This window comes from Setaria italica, chromosome V (genome assembly GCF_000263155.2).
Source record: "Setaria italica strain Yugu1 chromosome V, Setaria_italica_v2.0, whole genome shotgun sequence".
Classification (NCBI taxonomy): domain Eukaryota; kingdom Viridiplantae; phylum Streptophyta; class Magnoliopsida; order Poales; family Poaceae; genus Setaria; species Setaria italica.
Window position 1 is genome coordinate 39,473,511 of NC_028454.1, and position 27,173 is coordinate 39,500,683.

Consider the following 27,173-nt stretch of genomic DNA (forward strand, 5'->3'; position numbering starts at 1 on the left):
GCTGGGCCTGCAGACCATTCCCAAGTCACAATCACTGTACCTTGTTTGCTCATTCAATTTGCTGCGCTGCGCACTGCGCTGACCTAATCACCCCCACTTAGCATCCCTCAATCATCTCGTTCTCGTTGCGGAATTTCCTATCAAAATTCAAAAACTAGAAGCGCCGGCAGATAATTTGGGTCGCAGTCAATCACCACCAGTCCACCGCTACTAAATTCGCAAAGATAATTGCGCGCCTCTACAAAGCCTGAAGCCCTGAACGATTTCCTTTTCAAACTGCATGCCTGGACGGATATTTGACTAGTATATGCGCTAGCATATGGCGTGATGACAAGCAAAATCATAGGCAAAACCCTGTGTCTGTGTCCCACTGCCACGGACGTGCACGCCTTATACTCGACTCATGAGCCATGAACGTGCATTCCACCAACCTCATAATCTAAGCACGCACAACCCTGTCATAAACGCCGATATGCTCCTCCAACTCCAAGCGTCATCGGCTCCCATCCCCACTGGCATCCGATTCACCCCGCGTCGTTTCGGCTCGCAGGCAATGCTGCGTTACACCACGCCGCAGCCGTCTCCGCCGATGTCGCCGCTGGTCGCCCCCGCGACGCCGCGCACGCCCCGCCCCGCGATCACGCTCACCGCTCCGCCGTCCAACAAGCGGAGGCGCCGCGGGGCGGCGCGCTCGTCCCTGCGCGCCATCCGCGCCGTGCGCGCGCTGTTCCGGTCCCTACCCATTCTCAACCCGGCGTGCCGCTTCCCGGGCGTCATCCCGCGCCACGGCGGCGGCGGCGGCGGGGCCGGAGGCGGGCCGAGGGGCCACGACGGCCACCTCAGCGGCGCGTCGCGGACGACGGGGACGCTGTTCGGGCACCGCAGGGCGCGGGTGACGCTGGCGGTGCAGGAGACGCCCGGGAGCGTGCCCATCCTGCTGCTCGAGCTCGCCATGACGACGGGGAGGTTCATGCAGGAGATGGGCGCCGAGCACCTCCGCGTCGCGCTCGAGTGCGAGAAGAAGCCGCCGGGCGCCGGCGCCGGGATCGGCCGCACCAGGCTGCTCGACGAGCCGCTGTGGACGGCCTACGTCAACGGGCGCAAGATCGGGTACGCCGTGCGCCGGGACCCCACTGACGACGACCTCACGGTCATGCAGCTCCTGCGCACCGTGTCCGCAGGCGCCGGCGTCCTGCCGGCCGACGTCGTGGGCGCTGGAGCAGCGCCGGAGGGGCAGGAGGCCGGCGACCTGGCGTACATGCGCGCGCACTTCGACCGCGTGGTTGGGTCCCGGGACTCGGAGTCGTTCTACATGCTTAACCCTGATGGTAACAATGGGCCGGAGCTGAGCATCTTCTTCATCAGGATATGAAAATTGGCGACACTTTCGTTTTACATTTTGGATTTTGTGTGACTGAGATTAGCGTGTAGAAGATATTTAGCTTCACTAGTTTCAAGCTGTACGGGTAGCTCAAATTGCTCTGTTTGTTTCTCTGCGTTCTGTGTCAATGCTTTTCGGATGATATGGATGTCTCAATGCTGTGCTTGTCTAGTTAAATTATCTAGAAAACAGACAAAAAATAAAAAAATTTTGGGTAAGATCCGCTAAAGCGGGTAGCCTTAACCGCAATGTGCTATAGGAAAGCTCGAAAGCTGTTCCCGTCCCTGTCGGGGGAGATGCCAACCGTCTCTCCTTTCTACGAACACAGCAGCTATAGGCAGGTCGAAGCTTATAAGCAAGGTGGTTCGTTCCTTGCTGGGCAGTATGGTACTAAACGCCGGACAATTGACACCCCTGCAACTGCAAGCCTGCAGCATCTCATGCGAGTACAGAAATACTACACGTACTGCCCAGCAAGCCTCCCAACGCGTGTAACAGGGATGCCTAAGTTTTGGTCGTAACAACACATAGTCCCAGCGGATTGAAACACAAGATTAGTATTTATTTGACCCTGAGAATTTCAGTTGCTCCAAGTGTTGCTAAAATTTATATTTTTGAATCATATTTGCAAGAGAGTGGCCACCTTTCTTTTCTTAGTGGAATTGCTAACTTTCTCAATCGAATCAGAGTTTTTAAAATCTTTGCTACTTCTCAAAATCATCCAAACTCTAATTAGGCATCAAGAATTTAAAAAGCTTCTCATTCTCTATTTGGCCTGCAGGTCCATTAGTATTAAACATCGAACTGCCGGTAAAAGCCGCAACTGCTATTGTCTCTGGTGGATGTGATGAAGTAACAAAGAGACTTCACTCCTGCACAAATGTATGGTCTTACAAATGTCGATATATAGCTGGCCTGGCTTCTCCATGCCTTGTAATTGAAACTACGAAGAAAACTAATACACGCAAAATTCACTACAAATTCTTGTTTAAACCATAAGAGGAAGCACGGTAAGAGAGTTGGCACGATAGATTCATGGTGCGGGCAATTGGACACTGCAGTCTGAATGAGATGCACCATGAATCTGAGATGAACCAACACCCCGAATGCTTGCTCTTGCATTGTGCACATGCGGACAAGAGGAGTTTGTTTCCGCGAATGCAGTGGGGTTTCATCCTCTTAAGCTGCAGGAGTGCATGCTAAGATTGTGTCTCGCCCGTCTTCTTTAGAGATAAGAAAAAATGTCGTGAAACCTTCAATAAATTTTGCAGACAGTACAGAGTACACCATACCTGAGGAAAGCTCAGGGGCTCGTAATGCTCGCACTCTGATGTCTTGGCAATTGGCATCACACATGGTAATTGACAATGTTGGATTATGTTGGAAATTGAGGTGGTCATAATACCCACTAATCTGAACTCACTCTGGAGTCGATCAGCCCTTTTAATTTTTAGTTACTTAGTGCGGCGGGTCCTTTCGACAGCAGCAGGTGGCAGGATCCTTTCGACGGCATAGCCGCCTTCTCATTTCCAGGTGGCAGAGCCAACGATGAAGTTCAGACTATTGTGATCCCGGATAACAGAGGCAACCTTCGATGGATCACAACTTATGAGTGCATAAGTACTTAGAAATTATATAGCCCAACCGGGAGACTAACACTTATAAGAAATAGAGCTTTATTACAACACAACAATATTACACAAGAGTGTACAACACCCTCTCTTTAGTGGCTAGTCTAGCACTTACCCTCTACTTCTATCATACTCCACTCATCTACCATGCTTATGGTTGAATGGCATGGCAAGGAGGGAGCCTTCTATTTATAGGGCAAGGGAGTTCATAGGATGATGACATGTATCCCCTTCTAGAATTTTTAGAAGACAAATATTTATGTTACAACATCCAATGTCTTTATGAAAAATATCATGGATCAGGAGTTACGGGTTCCTTCGACAGATTACTACAACTGATTTGACGGTAGCTCCAATCGCTCGGTTTCTTTGTCTGCGTTCTATGTCAGTGCTTTCGGATGATACAGATGTCTCAATGCTATGCTTAACTAGAGATGTTTCGATGATGTGATGACCTAGTTAAATTTGCTAGAAAACAAACAAAAAATAATTTCAATAGACCTGTGTAAGATCTGCGGAAACGACAACCATCTTTTCTACAGGCACAACGATTTGACTGAGGCATACTGAAACTTTTAAGCAAGGAGTCCACTCCATTGCCAAGCATTATGGCACTAAACAAGCCTGCAACGTCTCATGATGCGAGTACAGAATAGCACCAAGCCATGAACGCAGCTGCATTATATCGAGTTCAACCAGCTACCAGTCACGGAAATAGCAGAGATGCATGTTCTTTTTTTTTTCTTTTCTTTTTGTCGTAACAAACGCCAAGGCCGAGCGGATGGAGACATGACTAATCTTCATTTGCACTGGCAGAATTTGAGTAGCCTAATGTAGTTGATCGAGTATGATCTTTTTAGTCATGTTTGTAAGAAAAATCGCTACCTTTCTTTCTTGCTTTTAGTGGAACTGCTACTTCTTGTTTGTTTGACCTTGAACCGCTACCTTTGGAACCAGCTTTCGCTGCTGCTCAAAATATACTTGATCACTCCCAACTCCAATTAGGACCAGGGCCGTCTCCAAAGTTAAAAGGCCTTTGTGATTCTCGACCCGTTTGAGGCCCATCATCGCTGGGCAATAAACTGCTAATGTATTGCAGTACTACTGTACTAGTGGGGTACTGGGGTGCGATCAAGAGACTTCACTCCTGAACATCTTATGGTCTTTACGACTGTCGATATATAGCTGGCTTCACCACGCCATGTAAGCTGTAACTCAAACACTACGAAGAGAACTAACACATGCAAACTTCGCTCTGAATTCCTGTAATAAAAAAGGTATAAGAGGAAGCACGCAAGGAGGATCACCATATACAAATCGAATTAGCGCGGGCATTTCGACACTGCAAATCTCATTGGAATGAGATGCAACGGGAATCGGAGCTCAGCCGTCATTCAGAAGACTCGCTCTTGGTCATGGATAGGAAGTTTTCGTATCCGGGCTTTGTCGTCAGTAGCTGCAAGCTGAGTTTGTGCCTAGCCTGTTGTCTTCAGTGAAGTCAACAGATTAAGCACTGGAGTGGCATAATAAATTTGTATAGTTGTATTGATCATATTGTCATACGTACATTTAAACATGTACGGCATGCCTAACAGCTAGAGCTATTCCTGTACGGGAGCGAGCGCAGCGAGCGGACAAGCAGCTGCCGGTAAACGCAGCAGCTGCGATGAAGTAAAGAGACTTCACTCCTGCACAACACGTACGGTCTAACAATCGTCGATATATAACTGGCCGCCTTCTCCACGGCATGTATTCGAAACTACGAAGAAAATTAACACAAATGCAAAAGTTTGGCGCAGAATGAATTTAGATGAGAGGATGCTTTAGCTGGCGGCGTTCTCTGTTGAACAATGATCCGTACGAACCTTAGAAATGATGATAATCCAAACCTTTTCTTTTGAGATGACAGATAATGCAACTAATAAGGTGTCTGTCATGCTTGTCTGTTCACCGATGGAATTTTAACTGTAATGTTCTATGCATATTGCGCCTATATACCGACTGTGATTATAGCCAACCTTTGGTCCATGACTAAACTTTAGTCCCACTCCTATTTGGTTTCATGAACTAAAATGGACTAAGATCCATAAATACTGTTGAACAAAGATCCTTCTACCCTTCTTCCCTACCCCTTGGTACCCCTGCGCCTACTCCTTCCTGGCGCGAAACCAACCTGAAGCGTCCGATTCAGCAGCGGCCGGAGCTGGAGACGTGGACCGTCGCTAGATCTGCGGGCGCCTCCTCCTCCATCCCCACGGCCAACATCATCGTCCTCCCAATCAATCCGGCCCCTGGCAAGCTACCACCACCACCGATGATGGCAGGCGAGCACAACAATCAGCAGCGGCTGGGGTCGCCACCAGTGGCGGCACGCTCCTCGACCCGTCACGGTCGGGCCCCACCATTATCCGCGCCTAATCTATTCAAGGGCGGCAGCGGCGGTAGCGACTGGTGATAGCATCCGCTCTCTCCTCCTCTGCTGCTACGGGGTAGGGTGCTGCGCTGGAAGGGAGGGCGGCGGCGGGTGGCGACGGGAGGGACGGCGGTGGGTGGGAGGGAGGCCGGGTGGGAGGGAGGTGGCGGGCAGGAGGGAGCCGGGTGGGAGGGAGGGTAGTAAATGAGGGGTAGGGTTGTCCTCAACACCCTTTAGTCCACTTTAGTCCAGTTTTGTGGACTAAAGGACTAAACACTTTAGTCCTACATTTAGTCCAAGTGTTTGGGTGTTTAGTCCAACCAAAGTGTACATTTTAGTCCATGGTGGGAACCAAACACCCCTATATCCTATATTTAATTTTTATTTGCTAACAACTCTATTTATTATTTGGAGGAAGGAGAAAAGACTGTATTTTTAGGTATGGAATAAAAGTTTTATGAGCTTGGCATGCATGCATACATGAACTCTGTTCCGTGCCTGTCTCACCTTACACCGATGATGAAGAGAGTAACACATATTTGGTATTTATCATAACTACTCCTCCGGTTTCAAATTGTATGTCGTTTTGCATTTCAAGGTTCATAGTTTTTACTATGCATCAAGATACATATATAGCGAACATGGCCCCATTAGATCATAGTTTGTGATTTCGGTGATTGAGTGACAACATAGTTATTGGGACTAATGGTTTGCCAAGCATGTGTCTTGTAGGTTTTCTAGGTCCCAAGTATGCAAACCAAACCATGACAAGGTCCAAATCATGGTATTCAAGCATCCAAACTATGGTATTCTTGATATCCAAATTATGGTATTCAAGCATCCAAGCTATGGTACTCTTGATATCCAAATCATGGTATTCAAGCATCCAAGCTATGGTATTCAAGTGACTAAGATATGGTATCTAGGATTATTCTATGGTATTCATGCATCTAAATGATAGAAAATCCAGAGAGTTACAGGGAGCAAGCATCGGAGCAAGCAGCAGAGCAATTAGTACAATGGGGAAATCAACTTGAGTTCCAGGGAGCACTAGATGATCCGACGGTGGAAACTTTAGTAGCGTCGGAGCAATTCTCAGAGAAGGCAGAAATTGACCTATAACACCGGATGTTCCGATGCCCTATGAAGGTGACTGTCGGACGAAGTACATTTACTTTGCAAAGTTCTAGAGAGGTTTTGGGCAAAAACCCTTCAGCACTGGATGTTCCGACGGTACCATCGGATAGCGTCGGATAAATTTTGATGTGTCAGTGAAGAACTTGGACGCGGGGAGGGCAACGGCTAGTAGCATTGGATGTTCCGATGCCTACCAAAAGAGACCATCGGAACATCCGATGGTATACTTTAACTAGCCATTGGAGCAACAGCTCTTTGAGGCTTTGGGCTATTTATACCCCCTCCACTCGCCTATTTTAAGTTTGTTGGAGTGTGCAGGAGTCCATTGGAGTGCAAGACACATCAAGAACACATCCAAGCCACCAAAAATGCATAAGTGATTAATCAAAGGCTTAGCACAAGCTTAGAAGAGTGATTGATTCTGATAGGCCTAGAGAGGAGAGAGTTCAATATGTGCCTGCCTTGTGATCGGTTCAAGGAGTGAACCACAAGTGTACAAGGTGTGCCGGCACCTTGGAGCCTTAGTGGCTCGCCGGCAAGTCTTCGACCCTCCAGCTTGGTGTGGAGCGGCGTCGACGACCGTGTGCAGGAGATGAGCCCTCCTTTGTGGAGAAGCTCCGTAGTGGATATGGTGTCAAGGTGACTAGAAGAGAGGGAGTGGTGAGCCTTGCCTTAGTGGCAAACTTCTCATCCGGTTTCGCACAAACCTTTGTGGCAAGTCCAAAACCTTGACCGGGAGAGACTCGGTGACCGGGAGCACATCCTTGGTAGAACTCCAACGTGGACTAGAGGTGGTATTTGCCTACCAATACCACGAGATAAATCATCATGCCGAGTTTGCATTCTTCCTAACCCATTCCTTTACGTTTTCGCATTTCATACTTGCAAGTTAGGTGCTTTACTTTCTAGAGTAGTATCTTGCTAGGATTGGCTCTAGGTTGGAATACTTGTTTTGGGTGGGAAGAATCACTAGATCAACCATAGATTGCACATCTAGATAGCATAATCTAGTTTATGTTTTGAAGCAAATAGTGAAAGCCATAGGTTAAGGATTTTAAGTTTGCTTAATTCATCACCTCCCCCTCTTAGACTATGAGCACCGATTCCTGACAACATACTATGTCCAGATACATGCTAATAGTTATGAATCTAGATTTAGCAAAACGACCTGGGACGGAGAGAGAGCAGTACGTACTGCCAATGTAGTACAAAGTAATCTGCTAGCCGGTGGATCAATGAAGTGTTCCACTTATTCCATCCAACAACACGGTCGTAACTGCTTAGCTACTAGTACCACTTTATGTGCACGGCCGAAACCACAAAACCAACACTCACATCATTTCCACATGAATATAATAAGGCTTGCAACCGCAGAGGAGGAAACTTGCTTGATTGCTCAGATTATTACTTGCGGGAATGGGATGCGTTAGGAACTTGAGTTGAATAACGGGCAAGCGAAGTGGCCGGTGCTTCGTCGTGGCAGGTCTAGCTAGGGGATAGGTTGCATGCGTGTGGAAGATTCCCATGGCTGGTAGGAATCGTGGAACATCTGTTGTGTTTGCACGGTGTCGTTTGCAACCCCGTTTTGTTTGATTCATCTTGGATTGAAGGGGATTAACCGTATAAGACTTACTATATATTAGGGCAATTAATTAATCCCTCGCACTAACGGCTATTCCGGAACACTACTGAGGAGTGGCTTTCCACTGCAAATCGCATTTGCCTCCAGCGAAATAAACAAGCTAATTAAAGCTACGTACTGATGCTTCGGCACAAATGGATTCGGACTTTAGAGTTCAGCTACTGGCTACCGTCAAGAGCGTGCGTGACAATATGACGAGACACTGGTGAGAACTGATGAGGACAGCTAGTTTCTTTGTCCGATGTTAGAAAGTACTAACACAAATTCTATGTTCATAATACAAAGATACGAGCACTCCTGCTTGTCATGAAAAAAAAAGTACTAACACAAGCTATGATTTACTAAGAAAAAGATACCAAACTAATCATGCTTCCCTCTTTGTAAAAAATTGAAAGATCGGGGGCAGAAAGATGGTTCGTGTGCATTACTGATAGAGCTACCAGTCGTGACGTCCCTCTGGTGCACTACTAAGTGTTAGTATTTTCTATGTTAAAAATGACAGAAGTAATTTAGAATTTATATATATATATATATTACAATGTAGGTAATTTAGAATTTAGAATTTATATATATATTAGTCTACTTTGGGGTATTTTAGTAATATATGCAGGTAATTTAGATTCAAATTTAAGAGTTATTTAGATTATTTTTAATTACAATGTATGCGCACAATTTAGATGCAAATTTAGGAGGGTACTTTAAACTTTTTTAAATACATAATTGGTAATTTAGATAAACATTAGGAGTTACTTTAGATTTTTTTCATAATGAAAGAGGTGTGTAATTTATTGATAAATTTAGGGGTTGCTTTAGACTATTTTTATAATAATAGTGGTAGATATTTTTTTTAAAAAAATAATAGATCTAATGGATATGATGATCGGAGTCTAACAGATGTTCTGAAGAATTTTATCAGAATTTTTAAGGTTTATCTTTTTTTAACGCGTCTCGTAAGCATTAATGAGGAGTCTCCAATTATTTAATAGTAAGATTGTTACCTTTATTTGAGATCAGGTAGACTTGAACATTTTGATCCATGCATGTAATAAATGGTGATTGAGCTGAGCCGGTGGGGCTTTATTAACTCCACGGGATCGTGCACCGGCAAGGCCGGCTCGCTGACAAATATATACCAGATCTCTCCCATGATGCAAAACCTGAGAAACACCAAGCCAAGCCGTAGTCTCATCAGTCATTCATGTAGAATGGAGGACACGATGAAGCCTGACGCCCGCTTTGAGGCATACGTCTAGGAGTGAGATGCGTTGGGAATCCGAGTTGGAGCCAGAGGGTGAAGGACTGCCCGTCCGGCATCTTCCCTGATGGCAGCGAATGGCAGGTTGAGCGCCTAGAGTGTTTAAACATATGCTGAATCACCAAAGAAAGAACTATACTCCCTTCTGGATCGTGCACCTGAGGCGACGACCGTGCAATTGCCACAAGCAAACCTATTGCGTGGTTGGATGGTGCGTTTGAGGATGACACGGCATGGTTGGGTTCATGAAACCTGCTCATGGCAGGGCAACAACAGCTGAAGAACACAGCTATCCTAGAGCCGCGATCCAGTTTCAGTGTTCTGCTACGATCGACTCGGGGGCAATGACTCCAATGTATGTGCATCGTGTATTTTCAGGCGGTTTTCAACTGCACTAAATACTGGCATGTAAAGGTCAAAGTTCAAATATGGAAGGAAGCATTCGTTGTAGGAGTACCAAGCATGCATGATGAACTCACTAGAATAGGTGTTTACATGTTGAGTTGCAGTACAATGCGCGCATGCACGCGGCGTCAGGTTTAGACTTTAGAGCAATGGACTAAGGATACAGATAATGGCGTTACGGACAAAAGAATGGTAGATGGGAGGGCAGTGGGGCTTCATCGTCTCAAGCTGCAGGCTGAGTTTGTGCCTAGCCTGTTGTACGTCTTGAGGGGCATGGAAACCAACGGTGAAACACCAACAGCTGGGGAAAGCTCAGGTGCTCATAGTTCTCGCATTTTCATGTTTGGGCATCACATGGGTGATTGGCGGTTTGTTCGAGTACTACACGTGCTTGTAAGTACTCCAACAGCGACACTCTCACCATGACTTGGCGAGTGTGTTCTGACTTGCAAGCTCTTAGTTTGGCACAAAACTTAACTCAGAGAATGCAACCAATAAAATATCTGTCACGCTTGTCTGTTCACTGATGGATTTTTAACTGTAATATTCTAAGCATGTGGCTGTATACTGACCTTGATCATATATTTACATGTTATATTTAATTCATCTTCAATTGTTCAATGGCTAGACTCCTTGTTGTAATCTTTGCTTTTGCTTTCTTGTAAACTTCTGTACCTTTTTCCTTTTAATATATAACCAGTAGGGGTGAAAACCACTCCTGTTTCGTCAAAAATATTTAATTTCATATTTTAACCGTAATCTATTTATTGTTTGGAAAGGGCAGAAAAGTATATTTTTAGGCAATGGAATAGAAAGTGTTTGGGCTTGGCATGCGTGTATATAGTGAACTCGATTCCATGCCTCTGTGCCTCACTCACCTTCCACTGATAATGAAGAGAAAGATACACATTTGATCCCCCAGTGTACAATGCAGTACAAAGTAATCTGCTGTAGCCGGTGGATCATTGTTCATTGAAGTGTTCGAGTTAATTGCACTAACGCAGCCACAGCTACTTTAGGTGCATTAATTAGGCTCCCAAGGCGTTGGCCGAAACCCCAAAACCAACACACACACATCATTTTCCAGATGAATAACAACCGGAGACGGGTAAACTCGTTTGATGCCATCTACAGCTCAATTGTGGCATTGTGCAAGAACTAGCGAGGTTATTACTTGCAGGAATGGGAATGTGATGCAGTAGTGATCGTCCTACATGTACGCTCAGCCAAGAAGTCCAACCAGGGGATAGGTTGCCTACAGCCTACGTGTACAAGAGTTCCGTGGTTCTGGGATTATTTTTTTTAATAGTATATGTATCTGTTCATACACACGCACGCCCACTCAACACACACACCACTCACACCACCCGTGTACAAACAAAACTACAACTACACTCAGATCCGAGATCGCGTCCTTCTTGAGATCACCGGAATCCTCTGACTTCGTAGGCGACGGGCGCGTCGCGTTCCATCGTGGCTTCACGCATGAGAGGCGGACGCTTGGAATCAAACTAGGTGCGACACCACCAGTGTTGCGATTGCAATGATCGAACTCTGGCAGGCAGCCTCGCCACTGCGAGCGCTACCACTAAGCCACTGGCTCGTTCGCGGTTCTGGGATTATTGTGGGACGTCTCTTCAAGGTTGCCTATGCAGAGGTTCGCTGCACCTTTTCTGGTCCAAAAAGTCCTTGTCTGCAACCCTTTCATACCAGAGACTCAGCTTTGATTGGAGGCCTTGAGCAGCTCGTGGACATCCTCCCCTTACCGGCTGTGCATGCTTTGCCTCGCCAGAACTCGGAGGAGCGGCTTTCCACTGCCGATCGCATTTGCCTTCAGCTAAATTAAACCGAGCTTAGACCATCAAACAAAAGCTAAATTACATTTTGTATTTTGTATGATTGAGATTAGCGCATAGAACATAGTCTTAGCTATTACCTAGTTCTAAGCTGTACGGATGGCTCAAATTGCTATGTTTGTCCCTCTGTTTTCAATGTCAGTGCTTTCAGATGATTTGCATGTCTCGATGCTGTGCTGATCTAGTTAAATTTCTTGGGGCAGAGCGATATGCTATGCTGATTATTTGCTGAAAACAAAAGAGAAATTTAACAAATGTGAGTAAGATCGGCCGAAGCAGGTAGCCTTAACGACAATAAAATGTGCTATAGAAGAGCCCCAAGGCTGGCAGCCACCAACGTGCCTGTCCCTCGCGAGCGCATGGGAGAAGAGCAGCCAGCCACACGGTTGTTCTTCTAGCTTGCTGTTTCAGTTTCAGGTGGTCATGAACATAGCAGTTAGCACTTAGCAATTGCACAACCAAGTCATCTGGAGGGAGAAGATTCTGACGATGAGATGGTATCTACAACGATCATCGTTTACCCAGCTTCAGGCGGCGCTCCGGCGAGCCGCCGCGTGGAGCTAGGTCGCGGCCCGGGAATTTCGAAATCACCCTGAATATTTTTGAATAATCCCTAATTTGCCTAATTTGGATCGTGACTATTAATCGCGATCCAAACATTTACTTAAATACCCCTACAAGTCGCGATCCGAATATTTTCATTTAGCCCCGTAATATTTGCGTAAGCCTCGTCGTCGTCCGGCGCCGCCCGCCCGCCGCCGCCGTCCTCCGGCCGCGCCGGGAGCGCAGAGCGCCAAGGCCCCATTCACCGGCCCACCGATACCCCCGCTCAAAATCTAGCCCCCAAATGATACCTACCCATGACCATGGCCTCCGGCATCTCCATCTGACCGGAGGTACGCTGGAGTCCGACGCGACATTTGCGGCGCGTCTGAGCTCGCACCGATCATGGAGACCTCCACCGGCGGTGCCGAGTCCGCGACGTGTTCGTGGAGACTCCAGGCCCGCCAGGCATCTGATGGAGGGTGCCGGCATACCGAACGCCGCGGCAGGTTGTTCTGTTCTTCCGGAGCATTTGCAAGGCTGATGAGCAACACCACCTGCAGGTTGCTCGGAGGTTAACTGAGTTCCAACTTGAAATTGTCAAAGAGCTAGCAGGAGATCAATTCGATGATGCCTGATACACATGTGCTCTGAAGACTGAAGACGGACCGGCCGATGAGCACGGTCCGATACTGAATGTGTCGAAAAAAACAAAAATTGTGCCTGATTGCATGGTTGCAGCTAATAACAGCATGATGGATATCCTCAATTTCCCTAACGCAAATCGAACACATACTGTCATTTCATTTGCAATGTGCCTGCTCCATTTATTCTCATTTGTGAGCAAACCGTCAATTAACAGCTAATCGCCAAGCGAACACTTAAACTTCTGGAGCCTGGAGGTGCATCTGCCGACCAGATTGTTATCCACATCAACCTCCGATCAGAGGCTGAGCTAGTTGAGGCGTCATCCTACGCGCCATTAACACGCTAAGCACTTCTGACTGGAAAAAAGAAAAAGAAAAAGAAAACCAGGTTTCTCTAGGTGCCATGAGAGTAAATCATGGCCTCTTCTCTGAGATAATCTCGATTCCAGTGCTTCATCAGCATCTATGGGCGCCAAAGAGGACCTTTACAGCCGTACCTGCTCGGCTGCTCCTCATTACAACCCCTTCCTTCTTGATCAATCAGCCTGCTGGGATCAACAATACAAATATTTTCTAATTGGCACTCTGAAGCAGGGTATGATTCAAAAACACTTTGGTGACTTCCTATGCCCTTCCATATGGATCCTTCAGCAAATCTCTCTTAGAAAAAGAATCGACGTTATGCCTAAATATAATTGGTGAGGGAAAGTTTCTACATAAAAGATCGTCAGGATTCTCAGCAATTGAATTCTCCTTTACGTATGTCACTGCTCGATGACTAAAAAGGGATCATTCTTGCGTTATTTCTAATAATACTACTCGATTCTAATAATGAAACTAAGATACCTCTTGTTGGATGCTTGTATCTTGAGAGTTTTGACTTGCATGCAGAAAGAAACAGCAGTGTTCCATCCTCAGTATATCACTCTCCCACTATAATGAGAAAGATACGCATGTCGGCCCGTCGTGTACATACATGCTACTGTACAACACGGTCGTACTTGGGGATGGGATGTATTAGGAGTTTGAGCTGAACTAGGGGGCATGTTGAAAACGACTTCAATCATATGCTTTTGGTATCACCAACTTTTCGTAGGTCAATAAGAAATTGTTTGAAAAGAGAAAAGTATATGAGTTCGATCAGCATCCATATTCCATCCACACTACTCTGCAAAATATACACTCCCAACCGAAACCAGCACTCACATCATTTCCACATAATATAAAGTTTAGAGCTGGTGAGGAGGAAACTGGCCAGTCGCCATTGATAACTCAATGGTGCATGTCTGGCGACTCCAAGCCAGGGCCACCCTGGAACGCTCCCAGGGGGTTGTGCTAGCTAAACCAGCCGCGCGCAAGCCTAAGTTGATGCAGCCCCTCACCTTCCGTCGTTGATCATCTGCTGTAGTGTTCTTGGACATCACCATGGCTCGCTGGTCGTGCTGCCGTGGGGTGTTCCCGTTCATGGTGATGTCCAAGAACACTACAGCAGATGTTTATACGCCCACCCCGTTCTTCATGCGCAACCTCAGCGCCGACCGTGCGCCCGGCCCCCTGCTAAGAGTTGCTGGTCTGTAGTGCATACGACATGTTCATCAAAATGGGCTACTGACAAGAAACTTTTGGAATTTTATCATTTCTTTGTTTTTGTGAATTGCTTTCTGTTCTACTGTATGTTTCTCTTCTCCTAAATTTTGTCTCAATTTGTGAAGTGTTGTTTGATCTTGCTCGGATGGACGATAGGGAGTTGGGGGTGAGCAGAGTTGTCCAAGAATGATTAAAGTTTTCCGATGTAGTACAACACATTGCCAATGGAAATCTACTTTCTCGAGTTTTTTTTTGCATATATAATATAATATTGTTACCTTTGAGATTAGGTAGACTTGTAAATTTTGCTCCATGTATATACGTAATAACTAGTGATGCTTGAGCTGAGCCAGTGGGGCTTTATTTACTCCGCGGCGTTCGTGCACCGGCTAGGCTCACTGATAAATATGGGGCCGTTTGGTTTTAGCCCAGCGCAGCCTTACCAAATGTTGGCGCGCCAACGCTCGGGCGGTCGAGGCGCCCGCAGCTCGCCAAATCGCTGGCGGAAAAATGAACCGGAACTCTGCAGTCGCAGGCGTGGGAGCGCTGGCGCGCGCCAATGCGTGGACGTCGAACCAAGCAACGGCCAATCACGCGTGGGCGAGCCTATGATTAGCGGGGCAGATTTTGGAACCAATCTAAACGTGCCCTATGATATCCAGGGTGAATCTGAGACAAAGCAAGCCAAACATCCTTCTCTATCGTGTCCTGCAGAATGGAGGACATAAAGCTTTGCTTTGAGGCATGCTTCCAGGAATGAGACGCATTGGGAATCCGAGTTGGAGCCTCAGAACAAAGGTGTGCTCGTCCGGCATCTTCCCAGCCCGATGGCAGCGGACGGCAGGTTGAGCGCCTAGAGCGTATAAACATTTGCGGAGTTGCCTCAGACTGGACTAGGATGTTTTGATCTGCACGCTGAGGCAACCAAGCAACCGCCAAGCTGAACTTTGGGGTTCATGAAACGTGGTTCATGGGAGGGCAACGACAGTGAAGAACACAACTTCTGTAGAGATTCCAAGGACCTCACGATCCAGTTTCAGTTCTGCATTTCTGGTCACCTGATTGACGGTGTTGTTCCCATGATTGACTCAGGTCCGGTGGCGCCAGTGTACCTGTGTAGGTGTATTTTCAGGTAGTTTTCCGACCGCACTAAATACTGATACGATACGAGATCCTCCCACTACGAAAAAAAGGCAGTCATTTGTTGTGCCAAGCATGCACGATGAACTCGCTAGAACGGGTATACAACACATGTAATGTTGTTGGAATTAGATGTGTTGGGAATTTGAGAATCGAAGCCGTACTCTTAGCAGTCGCAGTGTTGGAAGTGTACATTTGTGAATTTTTTTTTTGAGGAAACAGCAGGGGTTGCTGGTTGCCCTCCTACTGATTATACTGTATAAAGTAAAGAGACAGGTAATAGTGCCATACAAGGTTATTTGTGAATATTTAATTGCTAAATAAAGATAAGAATATCGCTGCAAATAATAAACTAGATTTGTAAAAAAGAATTACTGCCTTCGATCTTAACCAAAAAGCGACAATCAATTATTCTCTAGCTGCCCATAATTAATGGATAATGAAAATCCTCTGGCTCTAGTGGAAGGACTGTCCAAGTTCTCCGGCTTACATGGCTTTGCTAACACAGGTCCATCTTTGTCGAGTTAATTTTGATCATAACAATAATGTTCCCTCTGATGTTAGCTAGGCAGGTTCGTTCAATTTACTCCATGCAGAAATGCAAAATCTCATCTGACTACCTGTTGACTGAGCAAAGCCGGTTTGGTTCAGCGAATCATCGACTCCGCACCGTACCATGTAGGCACACCGGCTATAAATACGTGTGGTTTCAGAAAAGCGGAGAGAAAGCAAGCAACAAAACCACGTTCTCCGTCGTGTGTGGAAGGGCGACGAAGTCGACGCTAGCTGCGAGGCACGACACCAAGAATGAGACGCATTGGGAATCCGAGCTGGAGCTGGACTGCCAAACAGCCAGAAGCACAAGGGGCGCCCGTCCGGCATCGTCTTGGATGACAGCCGTCGCCAGGTTGAACAACGGCTAACGGCGGACGAGCATCTGCAGAGCAGTTCTAGATGTGGCTGGAAGGCAACCACGCGAGCGAACCACTCACGATAGCACAGCGTTGACGAAACCCAGTTCGCGGAAGCTCAACTATGGCTGCCGAGGATCGTGCTCTTGAACCCTCTATCGACTCCAGCGAATCTAGTCAGCTCTCAAAAGATTGAAACGCGGTGAAAGCTTTTCAGTTGCACCTGAATAATTCAGACACCTAGCAATTGTCCCCCCAAAACTAAAGCTTTTCAGTTGCACCTGGTGAAAGATTCAAGTGTTCGAGTTATTCCGTCCAACAGGCCACTCTATAAGTATCAGGGGTCCCAACAGGCGATGGCCAAAGCCCAAAGACATCACATCCTTTCCACATAAATTTAGGACTTAGCTAGAAGTGACAAGGAAGAAGAAACTTGGTAGCAGGTGCCTTCAACTATGATGACTCAAACGTGCATATGGCTAGTGAGGGGCTAATATGCGAATGGGATGCATTAGGAGTTTATGCTCAACAGCAGGGCAAACGAAATGGCCATTCCGTGACACTGCCAGAGGTTTGTGCATCAAATCTGGTGGAGTAGAATATTTCCCATGTGTCCTCAGGCCTGTACCCCGCGCCATTGTAAGCGAAGTTGTCTGCACCTTGTTGTTTGGTTGGAGAAGACTTGTCTGCTCCAGCTCCTCCAACTTTCGGAGCTCAGCTGTTGCTGAAGTAAATGATGAAGATGGAACTTGGGCCAAATACTAGTAGTTTCTTACTTAGATCACTATCAATAAAGCAGCAAAGAAACCTAATATTTTGTACAAAACAGCATGAGTGGAGGATAGAGATGTCATATATGTATCCATAATGATCCATGATGCTCGTTCCATCTAAATCCAGTTCCTTACAATATTGGAAGGCAGCCGCACAAATATACATACACACTAAATAAGTCAGTAACACACAGTTGAATAATTGAGGGTGAATAAATGGAAAAGAACACGTGTGCTTTACTGCAAAGGGCTAAATGGCGACTCGATCCATTAAACTCTCAAGATACCTGTCCTTGTCCTACTGTTGTTAGTGAGGTACTCCCTCTGTTTTTCTTTATATGATGTTCCGACAAAATTTTTTGCCTGCTTCCAGTGCAAATATTTGGTCGGGAACGTCAATTTAATTACGAAGGGAGGTAGTTCTACATTAAGAGTCTGACTTATTACTCGATATGTGCACGGTGCACCTAACACGTCAACACTTCCTCTCGCATATAAATGGATCTGCCTTTCATTGTGCAAGGGGGAGAGAGGCAAGACAGCATTAAAAGACCAAACACCTCGTGCACACAAATTCAAGAGGAAAACTTGCAGTAGTAGAAACGAACATAGGGCAGTGAGCATTGGCAAGAATGGTTCCCCCTGCTGGTGGTAAGTGGTGTGTGTTCATGGTGAGATACTGGGGATGAGAAGTGTCGGGAGCTGAAGCTCAGCGTTGATCTCAAGTTTTGGGACGCATGAGAGTCGAGGAATCCATTTGGAAGGAACCGGACTATGTCAGGACCGCTGGACCGGGCAGGCTGTGGTTTGGGGAGCAGCGCACACCGTCCCCGGTGGCCGTGGCCAAGGATTCGTGCTGCCGCACTACCGTGGATGGGTTTCGAGGTTTAAACTAGAAACCAATCCAACTCCTTCAGAAACTCAACCCGTAGTTTTGACTGGCTGGTTTTACGGTTTGCACCTCTTGGCACCAAACCTAGAACAACACTCCGTTTCCGATTTTCGTTAACACTCCGCTTTTCCATTCATCGGAGCTTCAAACCTGCATAAATTAGCGCTTGACTAATGACACCATTTGCCGATAGTGAACAGAAGAGTGCGGACTGATTTTCTGATGTACCAAGACTGCTCCGATCGTCTTGATCATCTAGGCCCCTCCAGCTGGTTCGAAGACGAATAGATCTGGTTAATCAAAGTTCGAAGCAAAACAAGCCATATGACCAAACATTGAGAGTGCAGCACTGAACAATACACTGCAATGTCTGAATGAGACCGCATATCTTAAGCTCCTACTCCAGACTCTACAGCTCGTAGTAATTTACCCCCAGCGAACCCAACCTTAACTCCTCTCCTGAATGCACTCAACCACCCCCGCCCGTAACAGTAACATTAGATACCGGAGACAAGCAAAACTGGTGCGGCATGTAACCTAGCTAACTAGCATCATGTGGATCGGTTTATGAAGCTGATGGTGAAAAAGTTGGTCGGAGTATCTAACCCTGATCGTAATTCTGGTACTAATAAAGAAAGAGGCCATGCTTGTAAACTTGCAGCACCGAGGTTCAATTTCTTTACTGGTAGCTGGGAGCTGGCCAGTGCTCTGTTTTCACTCTGTTAGACAGGGGATCTTGTCGTATGATCGTGTCGCATAGACAAAAGTTTGTTCCATTCATTCTCTAAATGCTGTTTTTTTTGTCTCCCCAGAAAAAAAATCCTTCAAGATTTGCTAAACTTGATATTTTCGAAATAATTACATGTATTTAAAATGAAATCATTGTTTGGCCGCTTCTCCAATTAATATCAAATCGGCGCAGCTGTACAGAGACAGGACCAGTCGCTATAACTAAAACGTTTTCTAGTTTGTTCCCCTGTTTGGCCCACTTGCGACTCAACAACTTTCTTTAACTCCTTTTCTTCAAAAAAAAAAACTTTCTTTAACTCCATATGTACCACTAAATGCAAAGAGAATTCCAGATGCTGCATTAGCTAACCTTCAGTGCTACGTTTGTTGTCGATATATATATGCGTGGTTTCTCCAGCTCACCTTAGAAGCATCAGGGAACAAGGCCCAAAATCCCAAGACAAAACTGGGGATGGGTTCCCATGCGTGGCTGGAGGCTGGTCGACTGGTGTGTTCGTGGTGGGAAAATGGGCATGGGATACGCCGGGAGCTGGAGCTGAAGACACGACAGATGTTCTGGTACGGTTCCTCTGGGAAGGCAAGGCCCTCGGGTTGCATGGAACGGGGAGGACGACGAAGCGATGAGCTGCCTCGCAGCGATTGTTGGAGGCAAGCCACGAGACTGCTCATGAAGCTTGCGCCTCGTCGCAACGTCACGAAGCTTATAGATGAATTGTGATGTTAAGGTCAATATGTGAGGCCAATCTTGTCAGCTTTCTTCCCGCCGTGCGCAAGGGAATAATATGGACTAGTTGATGTCCTGCTACTGTGCTCTAGTGGTTGTGATGGATTGAGAGAAGGTCCAGCTGGTGCATAAACCTGAAGTCCAAGTGTTCAACATGCATCGATACATACGGGTGGTTTCTCCACACGCTTTCATAAAAACTACAAAGAAAAACCTGATGCGTTCGAAATTTTACTAGATTCTTTTAACACAATGCCAAGAGGCCCAAGAACGAAGGAGGATCACTGTGGATCATAGTTGGCGCGAGGTGATTCGATGCCGAAGTCTTGTTGGAATGTGATGTGTTGGGGATTTTAGCCAAAGCAGGTTTTGCATCATTTGCTATTCCTCTCCGCACCCATTTGGCCACAAGCTGCTCCATTTTCCTCCGATTGGATTCCGCATCAGGCGCTCACATGGTAACTGTCAAACCGCTCAGAGCCCTCATGCTCTCGGTGGTTCACATGCCATAAAGTGATATCTATTACTGGAGTTTTTGTATGATCTCTATGCAAATCTGTAAGGAATGGTTGTGGAGAATTCATTAGCTGAGATTCGGGGTGAGTGAGAATGGAAAATCTTGTCTCTTGGGACTTGTTTTCGATTTTCCCCTCATATTCTGAGGCAAAATAAAAATAGAAATCGTAACATTAAAAATAAAAAAATGTACGTAATTTCCATGCGTTCCATGTGCCTATTTGTATATTGACTGTGATATTTCATTCATTTTTAGATATTCATAAACTGATTAAATAAAGTAAAAGGTGTACGAAGATTGCATGAATACATAATGGAACTACATTTGAGTTATTACTAGAAACCATGGCGCGGTGTTGCCGCGCCTTTCAGGATTGGGCCAGCAGCTGAGGTGTTTATATCAGCCATGGACCATGGTCCATGTTTGGAGAGTCTGGTGTGAATGTTAACATATATTACTGAGACTCGGAAACTGATCTTAGCGGGAACAGTAGAAAGATGGTGGTGTACATAAAGTGCCCACTTGTGTAAATTAGTTTTAGGACATACTCCCTTCGTTCCAAATTATAGGTCGTTTTGACTTTTCTAGATACATAGATATTATTATGCATCTAGACATAGGGTATATCTAAGTGCATAATAAAGTCTATGAATCTAATAAAGTCAAAACGACATATAATTTGGGACGGAGGGAGTGCATGTTTTTTAGATTGTGCATGATGTTGGTGGTCAGTAAGAACCAATATGTACATAAAAGCTTCTTTCTGTAGCTGTAGCATCTCTATATGGAGGCACATCATGTTAAATTTATGCAGCAATAGATTATTCTTGTACGGACACACAATCCTGTTACCAGATGGTGAAAAGGTATTAAAGGTGAAAGTAGATGATATGTATTTATATAGCAAAAAAGATTGATCTTAGCTTATCAGAATTTATATAGCAAAAAGATTGACACGTATGACATGAATTTAAGCTGCATGTGCATCCATCTCTTGAGCAAATCTATACTGCACTGCTTTATATAAGACGATACATTCAAAACTTGCAAGTTTCTCAATGTATCCTCATTACTATTCGTCGATTTGGCAATTCTATCTCAACTTTGAACTCAGACCAGTGCAGACTACAAGGAACTTGAGGGGGGAACAATCAGCAACATCAGATCTCAAAGGATCCACCACTGAAGGGCACGCACAGATGGATCTGCGGTTGATGAAGCATGAGCGCCAGCAATGCTGCTGCGAATTAGGGGTGGATAAGTGGTCCTGTCTTCGCCATCGGTGCTCTCTAAGCTGCTAACACGCGACAAGAGTCCCTAAGCATTGAGTACTACCAAGTAGCAATAGCTCTGCAAGTGGATTGCAACAGCAGTAAATAAATATAGATGAAAATGAGAGGATATCACTTGCAATCTTTTGGAAGATGAATAAGAAATGAATTTGTCAAAGTTAGCTTGAAATTTCAATGTGATGTCCTTTCCTTATGGTATGATATTTGCTATGCATACCTGATTGTCAATGAACACAAACAAAAGTTTTTTTTTTTGAGTAATAACACAAACAAAAGGTTAGGCACTACGTAAACTGTTAGATTGGAATGGATAAATCACCTTTAGTTGTCCTACCGGAAGTGCATGCCTTGTAAACAGAGGTCTTTCAAGTAGTATATGAATATGAAATTAGCAAAAACATTAATTTAAATCAAGTAAAGTAAATATATGCAAACGAATAAGCTTTCAGACAAGAAGCCTGTGTTGATCTTGGAAATAGATTAATATATTGCAGAGCCTATGTAAGCACATATATTTTGATCCTATAGTTAAAACAATGAAGATAGTTAATCATAGCTTATTGTACTTAGGACGCAAATCCCAATATTGAGAACGACATGGTTTTAATGTAAGTGGAGAGCCAAAGAGTAGTTTGTTCTATTTGACGGCATTTGGCACAAACTTCATGAAGTCGTGGAAGAAGAGAATTAGCATACGTGCTGAATGTAAGCAAGACTGCTACCACAACACAAAATTATCTCAGGCCTTGTTTAGTTGGCCAATTTGGGAGGTGCCAAATTACTGTTACAGCACTGTAGCACACTGTAGCGTTTCGTTTGTATTTGTGAATTATTGTCCAAATATTGACTAATTAGGCTTAAAAGATTCGTCTCGTAAAGTACAACAAAACTGTGCAATTACTTTTTAATTTCATCTACATTTAGTACTCCATGCATGTACCGTAAGTTTGATGTGATGGGGAATCTTCTTTTTGCATAGTGTCAAAGTTGGAAGTTGGGAGTAACTAAACATGGCCTCACTTTCATCCAATAGCCGGCCGCAGTCCCACAGAATGGGAGCACTTGCAAGAAGGATCTGAGGTTCTGTTGCTTTTGCAGGAACGCCTCTGGTTCAACCAACACAGAAAAGGGACATGCTTTAGGATTTTAGGTGATGGTCTAAGAACATCAAGAACTAGGGGACATCATTACAGCATGGTTCTAACAACCAAATATTTATTCGGCAAGTGCTGTTTGGCTATTCAGTAAGCATCTTACCTTGGAGGCATTTTTTCGAACAGGTGTTTGTCGTCGTCCATTTCGACGGCCGCTCCGGCTGTTGGGGTGCTGGCCGTCGCGCTCTGTGGCGTCGGTAATCGCACACGCACAGGGCGCGGGGGAGGCGCACAGCAGGGGCGCCGCTCGTCTTCTTCGTCGCGCGCGAGCGGCGGGTAGCGGGCATTGGGGATGACGAGCGGCGGGCCGCGGGCATTGGGGATGAGCTCAGGAAGGAGCAGAAGGGGGCCGGACTCCGCCCCCGGCTACAGTGTCGCGCGCGTTCCTTCCCGGTGCTGCGACGGTCGCGGGAGCAAGGAGACAACAGCCATGGATACTTGCTAGGTAGGGGAGGGGAGCAGCGAGGAAACGAGAGTTGACTGGGAGATTTTTTTGAAATAATAAGTTGACTGGGAGATTGGCACTTGCTCGCGGGTGCGGTTATCGAGCGGAGTAACGGCTCAGGTGACGTCATCTACGTGCAAGAGGGTATGGAAACTAAAAAAAATTATAACTTTTGAACCGCACTTAAATTTTTTATAACAAGCTCACTTAATTATGTTTGGAGAATATTTTTTAAAATTTTTTTTAATACGAATTAATTAGTTATGACTACTGCGAACAAATGGTTGAACACCACGAACAAAAAATTAAACATTGAATTCATATATTTTGTTCGATGTGTACGATTATTTTGTTCCATGGGTTTGTATAATTTGTTCCACGTGTATATGTCTTGATTAAAAAATGTGAATGAAAAAAGTTCGTCCAAATATAGTCAAGTAGGATCTTGTTGCAAAAGTTTTATCGTTAGAAATCCAATGGTGCAATCCGAATTTAATATTGATGCCTGGTGTAAAATTTATAGTTTTTGTTATTCCAAACGGTTTGCATGCATGCAAGAGTATCTGGAGAGAGTATTCATGCATGTAGAAAAGACAAAAATGATGACACGATCCACGTGCATGCAAATCCAAAAACTAAAACAAAGTCATAACTATTGAACCGAACATCCAAATTAAAATTTAAATTTTAGTTGCACCATTATGTTTATTATGATGAGATCTTCAAAGCACGACTCCACTTGACTATATTTGGTAACATTTTTAAATATTTTTTACATACGAATTAATTAGTCAACAAATACTTGAACACCACGAATAAATTATTATTTTCTGCAAACAAAAAAATAAACATGATGAAAAAAATGGTACGATGCGAACAAAAAGATTGAACATCACGAACATTTGATTGTATAGGACAAAAAGAAAAACTGAACATTGTGACTAAATAAATCCACATAATTGAACAACTTAATCTACAAAACCAAATATTGTAAGACAAAATAGTAGAATATGAGTATCAAGTTGGAAGATTTTTTTCCAGATACATATATCTGGAATAAATTATACGAACTCAAGGAAATTATACTCATAGAACAAATTAAATGAACTCACAGAACAAAAAATAAATACATCTAGAACAAATTATATGAACTCACGGAACAAATTAGTAGTACACATTGAACAAATTATATGAACTAACGGAACAAAAGATCTACATACCTTGAATAAATTGTAAAAACTCACAGACTTAGTATTTATACGCTTAAAACAAATTATATAAACACACCGAATAAAAATTTGTATGCTTGAAAAACAAATGCATTATGGACATATAACAATATTGTAATCCACGAATCAACATGATTGACTAGTTCAGTCTATAAAGCGAACAAACAATGTAACACACCAATCTACACGGTTGACCAGTTCATATCATGATAGAAAAATAAAAATATTTATACATGACCAACTAGTTGTTACAGAAAGAATAAGAAAAAAGAAAAGTTAGTGTTCAACAATTAAACGAGTCTATATCCTTAACCAATTCAATCTATAAAAGGTGACTAAATGAGTCAGCTATGTGAAGGAATGAGCCTATAAATTGAATATATAGAACAACAAAATATACTAAGCAACCAAAATTATCCAGTAGATTACTTTAAAATATAATTTTGAAAGTACCGCTAAAGAAATTATGTACTAGAAAAAATATACACATGTTCATAAAAATACGAAATAGAAGGAGTAAAAATAAATAATGGAATGTAGAAAGGAAAATAAAATCAATGAGGAAAAAAAGATAAATTACGTACAAGAAGGAATATGCAGAAGAGAATCTAAATTAAAATAGAAAAAAAAACATGAATTAAACTAATAAAAAGTAAAATGAAACCAAAGAGAGATAAAGAAAAAGGAATGAGAAAAAGAAATCGAATATGGCATGAAAGTAGCCTACATGCAGTAGCAATCAAAAATAAAGGAAAAGGCAAAAGAAAGAAAAGATGAGAAGAAAAAAAAGAAGGGAAAGATAAAGAAAATAAATAGTATTACCAAAAATACAATAAAAGATAAGAATAAAAGAAAAGGAGGAAGAGAAAGGAAAAAAAGGAAAGAAAAATAGCAAAAACGTGAAAGGAAAAGAAAAACAAAAGATAGAAAAGGAAGAAAATAAATATATTGGAAAATAAATAAAAGAAGACAAAGAAAGATAAAAATGGAAAAATGCATGTGCATGACAGGAAGCAACATGCGAGGTGATAGTGACAGAATAGTACTAACATGCATGCACTGTGGTGGTGCTGAACTAGGCTCTGTTGCTTTCATGCACACCGCAGAAAATAGTATAAGCGGGCCCCATCACACGGCAATCACAGATTTTACTGGGCTGATGCGTACTGGCCCATCCAAGATCCTTCATGCGACAAAATGATTCCTATTACATATGCGATGTATAGTCGCTGCGCTTTCGTGGAGGCAGTCGACCAGAGGACGAGCGGAGAGGCTCAACGCTGCAGCAAGGAAACGACGCGATGTTTATGGAGGGACGGTGACCAAGAACAACGCAATTGGACGGATCGGATCAAGCTCGCTGACAATCCAACGGTGCCCAAATTGAGGCGACGTGGTCGAATCGGTGAAGAGATCACTGGTGACGGTTCGTTCTTTAGAGATTCTATCAACCAAAATCAAAACCAACACTCACGTGAGCACGTCCTTTCCACATCAATATAAGGCTAAAGGCTCACAACTCGCAAGGAGGAAACTCGCCAGATGCTATTGACGCGTAAGAAACGTGCTGGACAAATGAGGTGCCTGTGGAAATGGGATGCATTAGGAATTTGAGTTGAAGGTCAGAGCAAGGCCGTCCAACCATTTGGCAAAGTCAAGTATGCGTGAAGAAGATTTCCTTTGCTGGCTGGGGTTGTGCTTTGACAGTTCTTACGATTGTCTGCTATTTCACTGTCTGCACTTGGTTTGGTCACAAGCCTTGTCTGCTTCCCAGATCATCCAGCCACTGCCTCCATGCTAGTCCCTCGACCAAACAAGGTTCCGAGTTCCCCTGGTCAGCACACAGGCTCCGATCCGTGCATCACGCTGGGGAAAAGAGCGCGAACTCAGTCCAGTGCAACGGGAACGACGACACCTTCGTCATTTGATGAGTTTAGCTAGATGGACGAGGATAACACGGTCTGCAAAGCGGCTCGATGGAACTGGTGGGCGAATAGCTACCAATTTCTTCTCCACTATCAGTAAAGGAAGGAACAACCAAAATTAATTTAGCAATACTTTTTTTTAACAAAACTTCATGAGTAGAGGACAGGGATATAATTAGATATATCGATCATGCTCTGTGATGCTTGTTTTGTCAATAAAGTTCCTACAAAACTGGAAGACAGATAGCACTAGAAACATATTGAATTATTTATTTTAAAGAAAATGTTGAATTATTGTTTTTAAGAAAATGTAACCTATTTGCATAATTTTCCATGATTATTATATGTGGTTGCCAGGGATTCCTAATCTCCCCGTAATATTAGTACTGACGTAGCCGTTTTTTGAACTCATATTTAATTTATTTTTAAAAAATAATATTGAAGACAAAATTAGGTTTCCCAGATCGTTTCCGATCATTTTCATCACTAATTCATGATTTTATTTCTCCAAGAAAATCTTGAGTTTATGTCATGTGCCCCAAGTGGTTGTTCGTGTATTAACTGAGATATCATTCATTTTTCATAAGTTAATTATAAGTTGGTTGAAAAATGAAAAAGTGTACGAAGATTGCATAAATGTGTATTGTGATGGAACCACGTTTGAGTGATAGATTATTCTATCCGACAACCCAACCACACTACATTTACTCTAAAACTAACATGATCACGTCCTTTCCATATATGAATAAAACGCACATAACTCCCAACAAGAAAACTCATCACCAAAATCATTCGTGTGTATGCAAAAGATTTCCCTTGGCTGTTTGGATGGAGACCTGCGGTCAGGCAGCAATCCAGACCGACCGTAGGTTGACGAAATTGACCTCCTCGATTTGGCTTCTTTGGATCGGACCCAGGAAAACC

The 27,173-nt window shown here is 44.2% G+C and overlaps 2 protein-coding genes across 2 annotated transcripts; one reads left to right on the plus strand and one right to left on the minus strand.

Annotated features, from left to right (window-relative positions):
- Positions 1-589: 589 nt before the first annotated feature.
- LOC101762742 (protein MIZU-KUSSEI 1) lies at positions 590-1,489 on the plus strand. Its single transcript, XM_004972166.2, has one exon. The coding sequence runs from the start codon at positions 590-592 to the stop codon at positions 1,370-1,372; it is 783 nt and encodes a 260-aa protein (XP_004972223.1). The 3' UTR covers positions 1,373-1,489.
- Positions 1,490-21,123: 19,634 nt separating this feature from the next.
- Positions 21,124-23,140, minus strand: LOC101763149. The gene is made up of 3 exons (XM_012846242.2): positions 22,754-23,140; positions 22,517-22,602; positions 21,124-21,554 (listed from the first exon to the last, which is right to left on the minus strand). Exons 1-3 carry the CDS (start codon positions 22,965-22,967, stop codon positions 21,522-21,524), a joined length of 333 nt encoding a protein of 110 aa, XP_012701696.1. The 5' UTR covers positions 22,968-23,140; the 3' UTR covers positions 21,124-21,521.
- Between the last annotated feature and the right edge of the window lie 4,033 nt (positions 23,141-27,173).

Coding starts and splice junctions, on each gene's coding strand:
- LOC101763149 (XM_012846242.2), bottom strand. CDS start 22,967: ATGCCCGCGGCCCGCCGCTCGTCATCCCCAATGCCCGCTACCCGCCGC. Junction 22,603..22,753: donor TTCGAAAAAATGCCTCCAAG/GTAAGATGCTTA, acceptor TGGTTGAACCAG/AGGCGTTCCTGCAAAAGCAA. Junction 21,555..22,516: donor CGGCCGGCTATTGGATGAAA/GTGAGGCCATGT, acceptor ATCCACTTGCAG/AGCTATTGCTACTTGGTAGT.
- LOC101762742 (XM_004972166.2), top strand. CDS start 590: ATGTCGCCGCTGGTCGCCCCCGCGACGCCGCGCACGCCCCGCCCCGCG.